We start from the raw sequence: 14,357 nt of genomic DNA on the forward strand, positions 1-14,357 counted from the left end.
AATAAGAGTTAAGAAAATATTTACTAAATAAACTAGTAAAACCTTCAAATACAAAAAAGTAACAAATTAAAATAACAATAATGACGCTATATACAGGGGGTAACGGTACTTAGTCAATGTGCGGGGGTACAAGTTAGGAATATAGCTAGCTAGGATTTCTTTATGTTGGCGAGATAATATGTTGGTGAGTAAAATGTAGCTGTGCTAGCTTTTTCTAGCAAGCTAGCTGATAGCAGATTTTAGGAATATGAAATAATTTTTTTTATCCTATTTAGAAAATGGATTTCTGTTAGGAGAACATTTATTTAATAATTCCCCAAAATATTTTTTCTGCATTAAAATGGTCCAGAGGAGTGTCCCAGTTTGACAGTAACGTTAGGCAATTGGCATACTGGGACACTCTCAAAATGTCAATATTGTAAAAAGGTGAGAGTAGTAAGAAAACCACTTACAGTCATTTTGATTTACAATTACATCCCATTACAAATATATTGTAATGATGCACTGAATATCCTTTCTTCGTTTTGTATAACCTTAACATTATTTACCTCAGTACCCTATTGAGACACGTGTCTTTACACGGGATACCTCGCCCACAGTGATGACGTCACACCAACTGAACCCATTTTTTTTTATCGTATATTTCCTAATAAATATTGTATACCAAACAAATTTAAGGAAGTGCACTTTAAAATTCTACCTATGATATATCCATGTAATTCTATGTTGTCCAAATGTGTGGCTATTGATGATATTTGCGTTTTCTGTTAAAAAGAAAGTGAGAATCTGAGTCACTTGTTCCGCTAATGTAAATTTGTGTCAGAATTTGGGGAAAACCTTGTAGAATACTTATTTACCATTATGAACACTACCCATGTTTTTGACATGAAGGACATAATATGTTACTACTGCAATGATAACAAGACCATTGAAATTATAGTGATTTTTTTTATTCTTGTTGCCAAATACTTTATATATAAACAAACATTTCAGAATTCTATACCAAAATTACACATATTTTTGATTGAATTTAATAATCTTGTTAAGACATTATCCCTCGTGAATAATAACAAGAATAACATCTTCCTGAATCATTATGAGATTTTTCAGCGTGAATACAATTGCACTAGAAATGTTTATTTTTTTATATTTTTATAGATAAAAAAAAACGTTTTAGTATTTTATTGTTAATACCTGTGTTTTGTTTTGTTTGACATGTTTGATGTAGCAATGTAAGTTGTTGATTTTTGTATTATGAAAAAATATAATAATAATAATATCACATACTTCCTTACTAACATACAGGCATTGATTGGTGGTTGTGTTATTGTAAATCAAATCAAATCAAATTTATTTATATAGCCCTTCGTACATCAGCTGAAATCTCAAAGTGCTGTACAGAAACCCAGCCTAAAACCCCAAACAGCAAGCAATGCATGTGAAAGAAGCACGGTGGCTGGGAAAAACTCCCTAGGAAAAACTCCTGAGAAAGGCCAAAAACCTAGGAAGAAACCTAGAGAGGAACCAGGCTATGAGGGGTGGCCAGTCCTCTTCTGGCTGTGCCGGGTGGATATTATAACAGAACATGGTCAAGATGTTAAAATGTTCGTAAATGACCAGCATGGTCAAATAATAATAATCATAGTAATTGTCGAGGGTGCAACAAGCACGTCCGGTGAACAGGTCAGGGTTCCGTAGCCGCAGGCAGAACAGTTGAAACTGGAGCAGCAGCATGGCCAGGTGGACTGGGGACAGCAAGGAGTCATCATGCCAGGTAGTCCTAGGGCTCAGGTCCTCCGAGAGAAAGAAAGAAAGAAAGAAAGAGAGAATTAGAGAGAGCATATTTACATTCACACAGGACACTGGATAAGACAAGAGAATACTCCAGATGTAACAGACTGACCCTAGCCCCCCGACACATAAACTACTGCAGCATAAATACTGGAGGCTGAGACAGGAGGGATCAGAAGACACTGTGGCCCCATCCGATGATACCCCCGGACAGGGCCAAACAGGCAGGATATAACCCCACCCACTTTGCCAAAGCACAGCCCCCACACCACTAGAGGGATATCTACAACCACCAACTTACCGTCCGAAGACAAGGCCGAGTATAGCCCACAAAGATGTCTGCCACGGCACAACCCAAGGGGGGGGCGCCAACCCAGACAGGAAGACCACGTCAGTGGCTCAACCTACTCAAGTGACGCACCCCTCCCATGGACGGCATGGAAGAACACCAGTAAGTCAGTGACTCAGCCCCTGTAAAAGGGTTAGAGGCAGAGAATCCCAGTGGGAAGAGGGGAACCGACAAGACAGAGACAGCAAGGGCGGTTCGTTGCTCCAGCCTTTCCGTTCACCTTCACACTCCTGGGCCAGACTATACTTAATCATAGGACCTACTGAAGAGATAAGTCTTCAGTAAAGACTTAAAGGTTGAGACTGAGTCTGCGTCTCTCACATGGGTAGGCAGACCATTCCATAAAAATGGAGCTCTATAGGAGAAAGCCCTACCTCCAGCCGTTTGCTTAGAAATTCTAGGGACAATTAGGAGGCCTGCGTCTTGTGACCGTAGCGTACGTGTAGGTATGTACGGCAGGACCAAATCGGAAAGATAGGTAGGAGCAAGCCCATGTAATGCTTTGTAGGTTAGCAGTAAAACCTTGAAATCAGCCCTTGCCTTAACAGGAAGCCAGTGTAGGGAAGCTAGCACTGGAGTAATATGATCAAATTTTTTGGTTCTAGTCAGGATTCTAGCAGCCGTATTTAGCACTAACTGAAGTTTGTTTAGTGCTTTATCCGGGTAGCCGGAAAGTAGAGCATTGCAGTAGTCGAGCCTAGAAGTAACAAAAGCATGGATTAATTTTTCTGCGTCATTTTTGGACAGAAAGTTTCTGATTTTTGCAATGTTACGTAGATGGAAAAAAGCTGTCCTTGAAGCAGTCTTGATATGTTCTTCAAAAGAGAGATCAGGGTCCAGAGTAACGCCGAGGTCCTTCACAGTTTTATTTGAGACGACTGTACAACCATCCAGATTAATTGTCAGATTCAACAGAAGATCTCTTTGTTTCTTGGGACCTAGGACAAGCATCTCTGTTTTGTCCGAGTTTAAAAGTAGAAAATTTGCAGCCATCCACTTCCTTATGTCTGAAACACAGGCTTCTAGCGAGGGCAATTTTGGGGCTTCACCATGTTTCATTGAAATGTACAGCTGTGTGTCGTCCGCATAGCAGTGAAATTTAACATTATGTTTTCGAATGACATCCCCAAGAGGTAAAATATATAGTGAAAACAATAGTGGTCCTAGAACGGAACCTTGAGGAACACCGAAATTTACAATTGATTTGTCAGAGGACGAACCATTCACAGAGACAAACTGATATCTTTCCGACAGATAAGATCTAAACCAGGCCAGAACTTGTCCATGTAGACCAATTTGGGTTTCCAATCTCTCCAAAAGAATGTGGTGATCGATGGTATCAAAAGCGGCACTAAGATCTAGGAGCACGAGGATTGTACACATTCAAAGATATCTATTACAAAGCTTAAGTGTCCCTCTTAACCAATACTCACCCTACATTTTGTTCTATGCTATAATCTTTATCAGCAAACGTCACTTTTTGTGAATTGTGGAACGATTTTTTTGTTTAAAAAAATGCACATAAAGGCTTCATAATTCAGAAAGGTAATGTTAACTGACTGATATTATCTCATAGAACAAAACGTATAAGATATCCTAAGCCTGTGTTAACCTCAGACCTTATTTTCGGCGTTTATGCCAAAACCCTACTTTGCAACCCAACCCATTCTTTCCCAGTTAATTTTCCCCATAGGAATGACTGAACGAATCGGAGGTAACACATTTTCGGTTTTTAAGACCGACTAGAAGGTTTTCACTAGGTTTTCACTAGTTACCACAGCTACAAAGTAAAATTGGTCTATATCTAAAACATTAATGAAAACAAAATCTTTTTTTGCCTTAATTTAAGGTTAGGCATACGTTTAGCAGTGTGGTTAGGGCTTGGTTTGACATCTGATTTTAATCAAATACATTGTAGAAATAAGGGGGGTATGAATTTGTGGCTGTGGTAATCCACTGAGATATGGTTCAATCTGTGTCTCTGGCATACACCATATTTCAGTGGGGACCAACACATTTACAAAAATCAGGGTGCAGAAACATTTTATGAATCAAATAATTACAGAAACACCCCAAAAATATTTTCCGTATGTTGTCAATGATAATAACTCGATTTACTATGAGGTTTTACGTCAAGGTAGTCGTGAATGAACTCGTCCAAGAACGTAAACAGGAAGTGTTGATACGTTGCAAAGTGGCACATTTTCTATCGGCTAAGGAAATACTTGAGTGTTCATGATTTATGAATTTTAACACGAAAAACTAAATGTCATTGAACTAACTGACACTTATTGTACATCTTTCGACCCTTGGACGAGTAGGAATCCTCTCGCTGCTATCATGCTCGCTTTCTGATACGTCGTGTAATCTTATTTTGAATATTGTCAGTCAGTTAATGAAGCGAATATTGTCAGTTATAAAGCGAAGATGGCGTTGTCATATTTAGAAATATTCAAGTCAAATATGTGCCATTGTCTTTATTGGCCATAAAACATATTAGAACTTCGTAGCATGAGCTGTGTGTCCTGAATATCGTTTGAATGGGGAAACTGTTTGATTAGAGAGCTTACTACAGTGCTTTTACGACAAGCACTTGTAAGTCAGCTACAATGGTTGACCGTATTTGCGCAATATGGTTTTGGTTTGGCTCGAATCGTCCGGGATTCTTTCTTGGAACAACGTTTCTGTTAACTCTGATGGTGCTGATGTGGCTTGGTGGTATTCCAGCCAGTCTGAGTTTAGGCCCAGGTGGACAGTACCCAGGGTGCCGAGGTAGGTAATCTGCCAGACACACCTAGAGTAAAGCAGGTATGGAATTTGATTTGTTACCCCTGAATAGAAAATAGAAAGTAATCTTCCCTCTCTCACACACAGATCTGTCACTCTATGCCTTTAGTCATGAGGAGCTGTCCTCTCTTCTCTACAACGCAATTCTCCTGCTGTTGCTTGGACCATGCCAGGAGCGACGCTGGGGCACAGTGGCTTTCCTTGCCCTCTCACTCCTGTCCATAGCTCTCCTGCCTCCACTGTATGCCATCCTACTCTTCATCAGTGGGGATGAGGCTAGTCGTGTTTGTGGTTCCTCTGCCACCCAACTGGCTCTGTTTACAGCCCAGTGTCGTCAGGTGACCCAGAGGAAGCTGCTCAGATGTGTACCAGTTTGGTTCCTGCCCTGGCTTCTCTTACTCCTCAATCTGGTGTTGCTTCCAAGCACACCGGGTTTGCTCCACTTCTGTGCCATACTGATAGGACACAACTGTATCCTTCTCTGCCAAAAAATACAACAAATTATTGGAAAGTGTTTTTGTCCCCATTGTCTCTGCCATATCTTTTACATTCTGTGATTATGTACCTTAACTTTGTTTAAAGATCGTCCATCCTTTATTGGGGTTTTGCAGAAAATAGAGAATATTGGGATTTTCAACTTCCTCCCTGATTGGGCCTATGTTCCTTACTACTCCAGGCTAAGGCTTCCCACCTATAACACCTCACAGAGGTGAGAACAACTCATAAGATACAGTAGCTTGTTGAAGTCTGATTTACTACTACCTATCCTGGGAATGGAGTTGGTGGCATGAGTGAGATTAGAGAATTTAATAGTCACATGTACAGGGTTGCAGGGTTGTACAGTGAATGCAGGACAAAGTGAAATAAAACAATGATACTTTGTTGTTTATTACAGATCTGGGCCATTCCCTCAGGTAGCTCCCTCTAACAGAACCCCCATGGAGGACTTTCCGCCCGTGAACCCACAGCCTTGGTTAGCGTCTGTTCCTCATTGGCTGCTGGACGGGTCTGCAGCAGTGTCAGAGGCCCAGTTATTGGAGGAGCAGATGCTGAGGGCGGGGATATTGGCCTCCTTACAGGATGCTCCTGAGGAACCAGGGACCAAAGTTGAGGTGCCAAAGTCCTCAGTGTCCTTTCTGAGGTCAGTCAGGTTTACAAGGGCATTTACTAGTATAGAAGAGCATATTTGTGGCAGCCTATACACTGAGTGTACAAAACATTAGGAAGCCTTTTGCCCACAGAACAGCTTCAATTTGTCAGGGCATGGACTCTACAAGGTGTTGGAAGCATTCCACAGGGATGCTGGCCTATGTTGACTCCAATGCTTCACACAGTTGTGTCAAGTTGGCTGGATGACCATTCTTGATACACACGGGAAACTGTTGAGTGTGAAAAACGTGTGTTACAGTTCTCCACTCGAGAGGCCTAAAGAACAATGTTTTGTACACTCAGTGTATGTACTGTCTTTTTTTAAGAATCATTTTTGTAATTTGTCATATAATGCTTAACTTTGATTCCGGCCAAAAGCAAGCTGTGATCAAATATATCATCAAAGAAAATACTTTCTGAGCAAAACATACAGTACCAGTCTAAAGTTTGGACACACCTACTCATTCAAGGGTTTTTCTTTATTTTTTACTATTTTCTACAGAAATAATAGTGAAGACATTAAAACTATGAAATAACACATGGAATCATGTAGTAACCAAAAAAGTTTAAAACATATATATTTTATATTTCAGATTCTTCAAAGTACAGTGGGGGGGAAAAAGTATTTGATCCCCTGCTGATTTTGTATGTTTGCCCACTGACAAAGAAAGGATCAGTCTATAATTTTAATGGTAGGTTTATTTGAACAGTGAGAGACAGAATAACAACAAAAATATCCAGAAAAACGCATGTCAAAAATGTTATAAATTGATTTGCATTTTAATGAGGGAAATAAGTATTTCACCCCTCTGCAAAACATGACTTAGTACATGAAATAGTAAACATAAAGAAAACACACCTACTCATTCCAGGGGTTAACTTTTGACTGGTGCAGTATGTCTTTTTTTAACATTATTTTCCCCTCTCAGGCTTCAGCAACTGGAGAAGATGGGGTTTCCTACAGATAAAGCTGTGGTGGCGCTGGCTGCAACTAGACAGCTAGATGGCGCCATCTCCCTGCTCATTGATGACAGAGTTGGGGAGGAGGCTGTGATGACATCCAAAGGGAAGATCCCCCTGCCACCAAGAAATACCTGAGGCCTGTCAGATCAGCACATGGTGGCCAGCTGGACCTTGGAACAGAAGGTGTGATTTAGCATGATGATATTTGTATTTTCTTGAGTTTTGCTGAGCTGAACTTGTGTTAAAATGTACCCTGTGGGCTAAAAGGAAAAGACGAGTACCCAAATAAATGTCATTATGGAAAAAAACGACAATTGGCCTGTTAAAAAAGCAAAACAATTATTTATTATAAAAACCATCTAGAAGATTATTTTAGCACAATAACACATTAGCAAGCAATATCAAATATGCCCAAAATGGAAAATACATATGTTACGTACTGTATATCAGCATATAAAACAATAAGCTTCTATTTCTTTTTTTAAATAATTCACAAAATTTGTATTATAAGATAAAGAAACAAATTATCAAAGAAGCAGTTTTTTTTTACTGTGACAGGGAAATCAGTCTAAGTATAAGAACGTAATAGTGGTACAAAGTTACACAAAAATGTATTCAAGTTGCATCAACAGGTCCTGTACTACCGTGTGGTGTGTATGCGTAGGACTGAAGCTGCTGTAGGAGAAAGATACACGTGTCCCATGAGTGGGGGTTCTTAGAGATGTCATTGCTTTAGCTTATGGGTTTAAAATAAGTGAACTACTGCCAGTTTATGCAGGAGCTGCAGTTTGGGGTTTGAAATAAATGCAGGAATTTGATCACATATCAGTTTTGGTAAAGGAGATACTTAACTATATGGGTATGAGTTTTGTATTCCAGCACTGCTGTTGAGAACAAATATTGTTTAAGAATGTAGAAACAGGTAGCACATAACTGCATTTTTTTTGTGCACCAACAAATCTACAATAAAATGTGAATAAAATAAATACAATTCAATCTCTTGTTGGATTTGTTTGATTTAAAGGGGTGGTTATCAGACACCAAGACAAATACTGTACACTGATAAGCAATGCTTTCCATAACGTGGTACTACTAACTGACATCTCAATAGGAAAGGTGTGTCATGTCTTCATCTTTATAGTGCACTACATAGCAAGGAGTAACAACACAATATTATAGAAACAAAACAAAAGGAATATAAGAGGAGTTTTTTTGAGTACGTGTGCCTTGCAGTCTATACATGCTCAATATATTTAAATAAGTAAACCTCAGATTCCCAACATTGTTAGTCTAAACAAATTCTCAGAGCCAGTCTTTTCTTTTAAACTTAATTCCTCCTTTAATTTACCACAATTTTTACTATCCTGCAATGACCCTTATAGTCCAGAATTGTTTTCAGATGATTGAGCACCATTGAACATATCAAGCTTTTTAATGTTTGCATGTTTTCCAGGGGCCTATAGGATATTTTCTTGAAATATTTCCTAGCTGTAGCCACAGGGATGGGACACGGGGATCAGGAATGAGACACAGGGGGAACAGGAATGGGACACAGGGGGAGCCATGGGTCTACGGGGAGGTGTATGTTGGGGTAAAGGTGGCTGGTACTGGTTCCCAATGGAGGTGGGCAGACTCCGGAGCACCAGTGGAGCTTCCCTGAGGTGTCCCCCACCTTTCGTCTGATGGTACAGCCCACAGAGGGTATCAGATAAGGTCTGGATCAGTAGAGTGCCAGAGAGACCTAAGGGAGGGGGTAGTTAAACCCAGCCTGTGATCCTCAGCGATGCAGCAGGGAACAATGCTACTTCCCCTGAACGTTGGTGTCTGAGGACAGAGGAGGGGAGACGAGCCGATAGGGTTCGGCCCCTGCTCGCTTATCCCTGTAGAAAGCACCTGGGGACGCAGTCCCAAATTGACCATCTCCAGACCCTAGATCAGGCTCTGTTGAAGAAACAAAGAGTTGGGGCCATGCTACCCTATGCATACATATATGAGACATAAATATAAAATAGTTAGTTAATAGAGCACATTATTACATATGATAAAGCATTTAAACTCAGCAAAAAAGAAATGTCCTATCACTGTCAACTGCGTTTATTTTCATCAAACTTAACATGTATAAATATTTGTATGAACATAACATTCAACAACTGAGACATAAACTGAACAAGTTCCACAGACATGTGACTAACAGAAATGGAATAATGTGTCCCTGAACAAAGGGAGGGTCAAAATCAAAAGTAACAGTCAGTATCTGGTGTGGCCACCATCTGCATTAAGTACTGCAGTGCATCTCCTCCTCATGGACTGCACCAGATTTGCCAGTTCTTGCTGTGAGATGTTACCCCACTCTTCCACCAAGGCACCTGTAAGTTCCCGGACATTTCTGGAGGGAATGGCCCTAGCCCTCACCCTCCGATCCAACAGGTCCCAGACGTGCTCAATGGGATTGAGATCCAGGCTCTTCACTGGCCATGACAGAACACTGACATTCCTGTCTTGCAGGAAATCATGCACAGAACGAGCAGTATGGCTGGTAGCATTGTCATGCTGGAGGGTCATGTCAGGATGAACCTGTAGGAAGGGTACCACATGAGGGAGGAGGATGTCTTATGCACAGCGTTGAGATTGCCTGCAAAGACAACAAGCTCAGTCCGATGATGCTGTAACACACTGCCCCAGACCATGATAGACCCTCCACGTCCAAATCGATCCCGCTCGAGTACAGGCCTCAGTGTAACGCTCATTCCTTCAACGATAAATGCGAATCCGACCATCACCCCTGGTGAGACAAAACAGCGACTCGTCAGTGAAGAGCACTTTTGCCACTCCTGTCTGGTCCAGCGATGGTGGGTTTATGCCCATAGGCGTCGTTGTTGCCAGTGATGTCTGGTGAGGACCTGCCTTACAACAGGCCTACCAGCCCTCAATCCAGCCTCTCTCAGCCTATTGCGGACAGTCTGAGCACTGATGGAGGGATTGTGCATTCCTGGTGTAACTCAGGCAGTTGTTGTTTCCATCCTGTACCTGTCCCGCAGGTGTGATGTTCTGATGTACCTATTCTGTGTAGGTGTTGTTACATGTGGTCTGCCACTGCGAGGACGATCAGCTGTCCGTCCTGTCTCCCTGTAGCGCTGTCTTAGTGCGTCTCACAGTATGGACATTGACATTTATTGCCCTGGCCACATCTGCAGTCCTCATGACTCCTTGCAGCATGCCTAAGGCACATTCATGCAGATGAGCTGGGACCCCGGGCATCTTTCTTTTGGTGTTTTTCCAGAGTCAGTATAAAGGCCTCTTTAGTGTCCTACATTTTCATGACTGTGACCTTAATTGCATACCGCCTGTAAGCTGTTAGTGTCTTAACGACCGTTCCACAGGTGCATGTTCATTAATTGTTTATGGTTCATTGAACAAGCATGGGAAACATTGTTTAAACCCTTTACAATGAAGATCTGTGAAGTTATTTGGATTTTTACGAATTATCTTTGAAGGACAGGGTCCTGAAAAAGGGACGTTTCTTTTTTTGCTGGGTTTATATGATGTTGCCGTACAGTGCATTCGGAAAGTATTGACACCTTGACTTTTTACACATTTTGTTACATTATAGCCTTATTTTAAAATTGATTAAATACATTTTTTCCTCAAGCTACACAAGATACCCCATAATGACAAAGCGAAAATAGGTTTAGACATTTTTGCAAATGTATAAAACATAAATACCTTATTTACATACATTTTGCTATGAAATTGAGCTCAGGTGCATCCTGTTTCCATTGATTATCCTTGATGTTTCTACAACTTGATTGGAGTCCACCTGTGGTAAATTCAATTGATTGGACATGATTTGGAAAGGAACACACCTGTCTATATAAGGTCCCACAGTTGACAGTGCATGTCAGAGCAAAAACCAAGCCATGAGGTTGAAGGACTTGTTCGTAGAGCTCTAAGACAGGATTGTGTCGAGTCACAGATCTGGGGATGGTTACCGAAAAATTTCTGCAGCATTGAAGGTCCCCAAGAACACAGTGGCCTCCATCATTCTTAAATGGAAGAAGTTTGGAACCACCAAGACTCTTCCTAGAGCTGGCCGCCCGGGCCAAACTGAGCAATCAAGGAGAAGGGCCTTGGTCAGGGAGGTGACAAAGAACCGGTGGTCACTCTGACAGAGCTCCAGAGTTCCTCTGTGGAGATGGGAGAACCTTCCAGAAGGACAACCATCTCTGCAGTACTCCACTAATCAGGCCTTTATGGTAGACTGGCCAGATGGAAGCCACTCCTCAGTAAAAGGCACATGACAGCCCACTTGGAGTTTGCCAAAAGGCACCTAAAGACTCTCAGTCCATGAGAAAAAAGATTCTCTGGTCTGATGAAACCAAGATTGAACTCTTTTGCCTGAATGCCAAGCGTCATGCCTGGAGGAAAACTGGCACCAACCCTACGCTGAAGCATGGTGGTGGCAGCATCATGCTGTGGGGATGTTTTTCAGCGGCAGGGACGGGGAGACTAGTCAGGGTCGAGGGAAAGATGAACGGAGCAAAGTACAGAGAGATCCTTGATCAAAACCTGCTCCAGAGCACTCAGGACCTCATACCGGGGCGAAGGTTCACCTTCCAACAGGACAATGACCCTAAGCATGCAGCCAAGACAACGCAGGAGTGGCTTCGGGACAAGTCTCTGAATGCCCTTGGGTGGCCCAGCCAGTGCTCAATCGAACATCTCTGGAGAGACCTGAAAATAGCTGTGCAGCGACGCTCCCAATCCAACCTGACAGAGCTTGAAAGGATCTACAGAGAAGAATGGGAGAAACTCCCCAAATGCAGGTGTGCCAAGCTTGTAGTGTCATACCCAAGACGACTCGAGCAGGTAATCACTGCCAAAGGTGCTTCAACAAAGTACTGAGAAAAGGGTCTGAATACTTATGTAAATGTAATATTTCTGTTTTTTATTTTTAATACATTTGCAAACATTTCTAAAAACCCGTTTTTGCTTTGTCATTATGAGGTATGGGTGTAGATTGATGAGGATTTGTTTTTACATTTTAGAGTAAAGCTGTAATGTAACAACAGTTTGAAAAAGTCAAGGTGTCTGAATAATTTCAGAATGCACTGTATCCATCATTATGATGTGCCTAACTATGAAAGTGATCTAGACAAGTCTAAGTCTTTGAGTTACATCAGCTATTTAGTGAATTAATACGATTGTACTAGTAGGTGCCTACTAATGTGAGTCCAGTTACACAAACAACTCTTAAATCAAAACAGACATAAAATATATATTTTTCATATGGTCCTTGTATGCCTAATGCAGTAGATAATGTACTAGTGTGACCTGGGGGTGAGGATGGTTACCAGCGTTACCTGGCCAGATGATAGCCTCCAGCAGTGTCACCCTGCGAGCCAGAAGCTCCAGGTCTGCCTGCAAGTCTTGGAACATCTTCAAACTAATGTCCTATCAGAGAACAGTGACAAGGGGACTGGGTGAGGGGTGGGGAGTGGACACACCAGGCCTGGTCCTGGGGCTGTCTGCCTCTGGCCATACCCACTGTCCCACGGCTCAGGAGTGGAGGAGGGTGGGGTGACACCCAGCCTCGTCTGACCCCTGCCTAAAGCTGACCCTGCTGCCTCAGGCCTCCTACTCACCATGAATACCGATCATAGTCTCGAGGATTAAAACCCTCTCAGCTAAGATCTTCAGCGCTTCTCTGATCTGATGTATCCCGTCCCCCTGTGAAGATAGATATAGCCGTCAAGGTAAGGAGCACAAGCCAAACAAATTGCTCGCCAAGGTGCAAGTCATTTTCTCTCTGTTCAACTAATACAGTAGTTAGAAGGTTAAAACCAGTCCACGTACCCACCCCGCACCCTTTACAGATGTAGGATCTTAATTTGTGTAACGTGTACGCTACTAATCGGGAAGCAAGTACCGGGAGTGAATTTAATAAATAAACGGACATGGAACAAAACAAGAAACACGAGTAGCGTACAGACATGAAACACTGAAACAGAAACGATAACGCCTGGGGAAAGAACCCAAGGGAGTTACAGATATAGGGAAGGTAATCAGGGAGGTGATGGAGTCCAGGTGAGTCTCATGAGGCGCAGGTGCGCGTAACGACGGTGGCAGGTATGCGTAATAATGAATAAACTGGCGACAATGAGTGCCAGAGGGGGGGAGCGGTAGTAGACGTGACAGTACCCCCTCCCTAACGCGCGGCACCAGGCGCAGGACGCCGACCAGAGGGATGGTCCCGAGGACCAGGCGCGTGAACCTGTAGAGCCGGCTGAGGCATGGGAGCCTGACGAGCCAACCTAGGTTTGAGAACCTGTCGAGCCAGCTGAGGCATGGGAGCCTGACGAGCTAGCTGAGGCATCCCCGGTTGCGTCAGCAGCCGCCCTTGGACCCGACGTCACCAGTAAAAAGAAGAAAAAGAAAATCCCTGTTGCTTCCTTTGGCGAGCCGTTATTCTCCAACGAGTACGCTAATAATTGGGAAGCAAGTACCGGGAGTGAATTTAATAAATAAACGAACATGGAACAAAACAAAAAACACGAGTAGCGTACAGACATATAACACAGGAACAGAATCGGTAACGCCTGGGGAAAGAACCCAAGGGAGTTACAGATATAGGGGAGGTGAGGGAGTCCAGGTGAGTCTCATGAGGCGCAGGTGGGCGTAACGATGGTGGCAGGTGTGAGTAATAATGAGTAAACTGACGACAACGAGTGCCAGAGAGGTGGAGCGGGTGTAGACGTGACAATTTAAGACAGTTTGCTACAGCAGTAAAACATGTTCCTGCAGCAACAGGAAATGTGTGAATTATTATGTAAATGAACATTTTTTGTAGTGATTGATACATTTTCCATTAGGGCAAATCAAGTCTGACATTTTAAAGTGGAAATTACAAACTTTAGAAGCCTTTTTAAACCTTGAATACACTATAAGTTTGCATTTCCTGCTGTGCAGGAAGATTCTCAGCCACAAAATAGTGATCAAATTAAGATCCTACATCTGTACCTTATCCCTCCCCTGTATCTCTCTGTCTCCCTTGTTCTCTGGCCATGCTGCCATACCAGGCCAGTCTTTGCCATGCTGTGCAAAATAGCATGCACATCACAGGACATTCCCATGTTGTTGACATAACAAAAGTGGAGGAGACGGTCCAGGGCCTCAGGTTTGACCATGCCATCTGCATTCCTTCTGGACTTAATCAAGATGAGCAGCTATTCAGCCAGACAAGTTTCTGTTGCATTTCAGAGTGATTTTCTAAAACGGTTGAAAATAACCTTCTGAAGTCTCAGTATACTGTATCTACATA

General features: G+C 42.4%; 2 protein-coding genes across 5 annotated transcripts in view; one reads left to right on the forward strand and one right to left on the reverse strand.

Annotated features, from left to right (window-relative positions):
* Positions 1–4,288: 4,288 nt before the first annotated feature.
* Positions 4,289–8,035, forward strand: rhbdd3 (rhomboid domain containing 3). The gene is made up of 5 exons (XM_029763053.1): positions 4,289–4,912; positions 5,015–5,398; positions 5,510–5,636; positions 5,823–6,068; positions 7,006–8,035. Exons 1-5 carry the CDS (start codon positions 4,750–4,752, stop codon positions 7,172–7,174), a joined length of 1,089 nt encoding a protein of 362 aa, XP_029618913.1. The 5' UTR covers positions 4,289–4,749; the 3' UTR covers positions 7,175–8,035.
* Positions 7,031–14,357, reverse strand: part of emid1 (EMI domain containing 1) — a 98,871-nt gene continuing 91,544 nt past the window's right edge. For 2 of the 4 annotated variants that reach the window (XM_029763049.1, XM_029763048.1), the window contains 2 exons: positions 12,400–12,490; positions 7,364–8,980 (listed from right to left, as the gene is read on the reverse strand). In XM_029763049.1, coding sequence (XP_029618909.1) covers positions 8,841–8,980; positions 12,400–12,490 — 231 coding nt within the window. In that variant the 3' untranslated portion in view covers positions 7,364–8,840. Of the gene's footprint in view, positions 7,210–7,363; positions 8,981–12,399; positions 12,491–12,681; positions 12,767–14,357 lie in introns of those variants that run through there. The other 2 variants (XM_029763051.1, XM_029763050.1) reach the window with 2 other exon arrangements.

The sequence above is a fragment of the Salmo trutta genome, chromosome 9, assembly GCF_901001165.1.
Source record: "Salmo trutta chromosome 9, fSalTru1.1, whole genome shotgun sequence".
Classification (NCBI taxonomy): Eukaryota; Metazoa; Chordata; class Actinopteri; order Salmoniformes; family Salmonidae; genus Salmo; species Salmo trutta.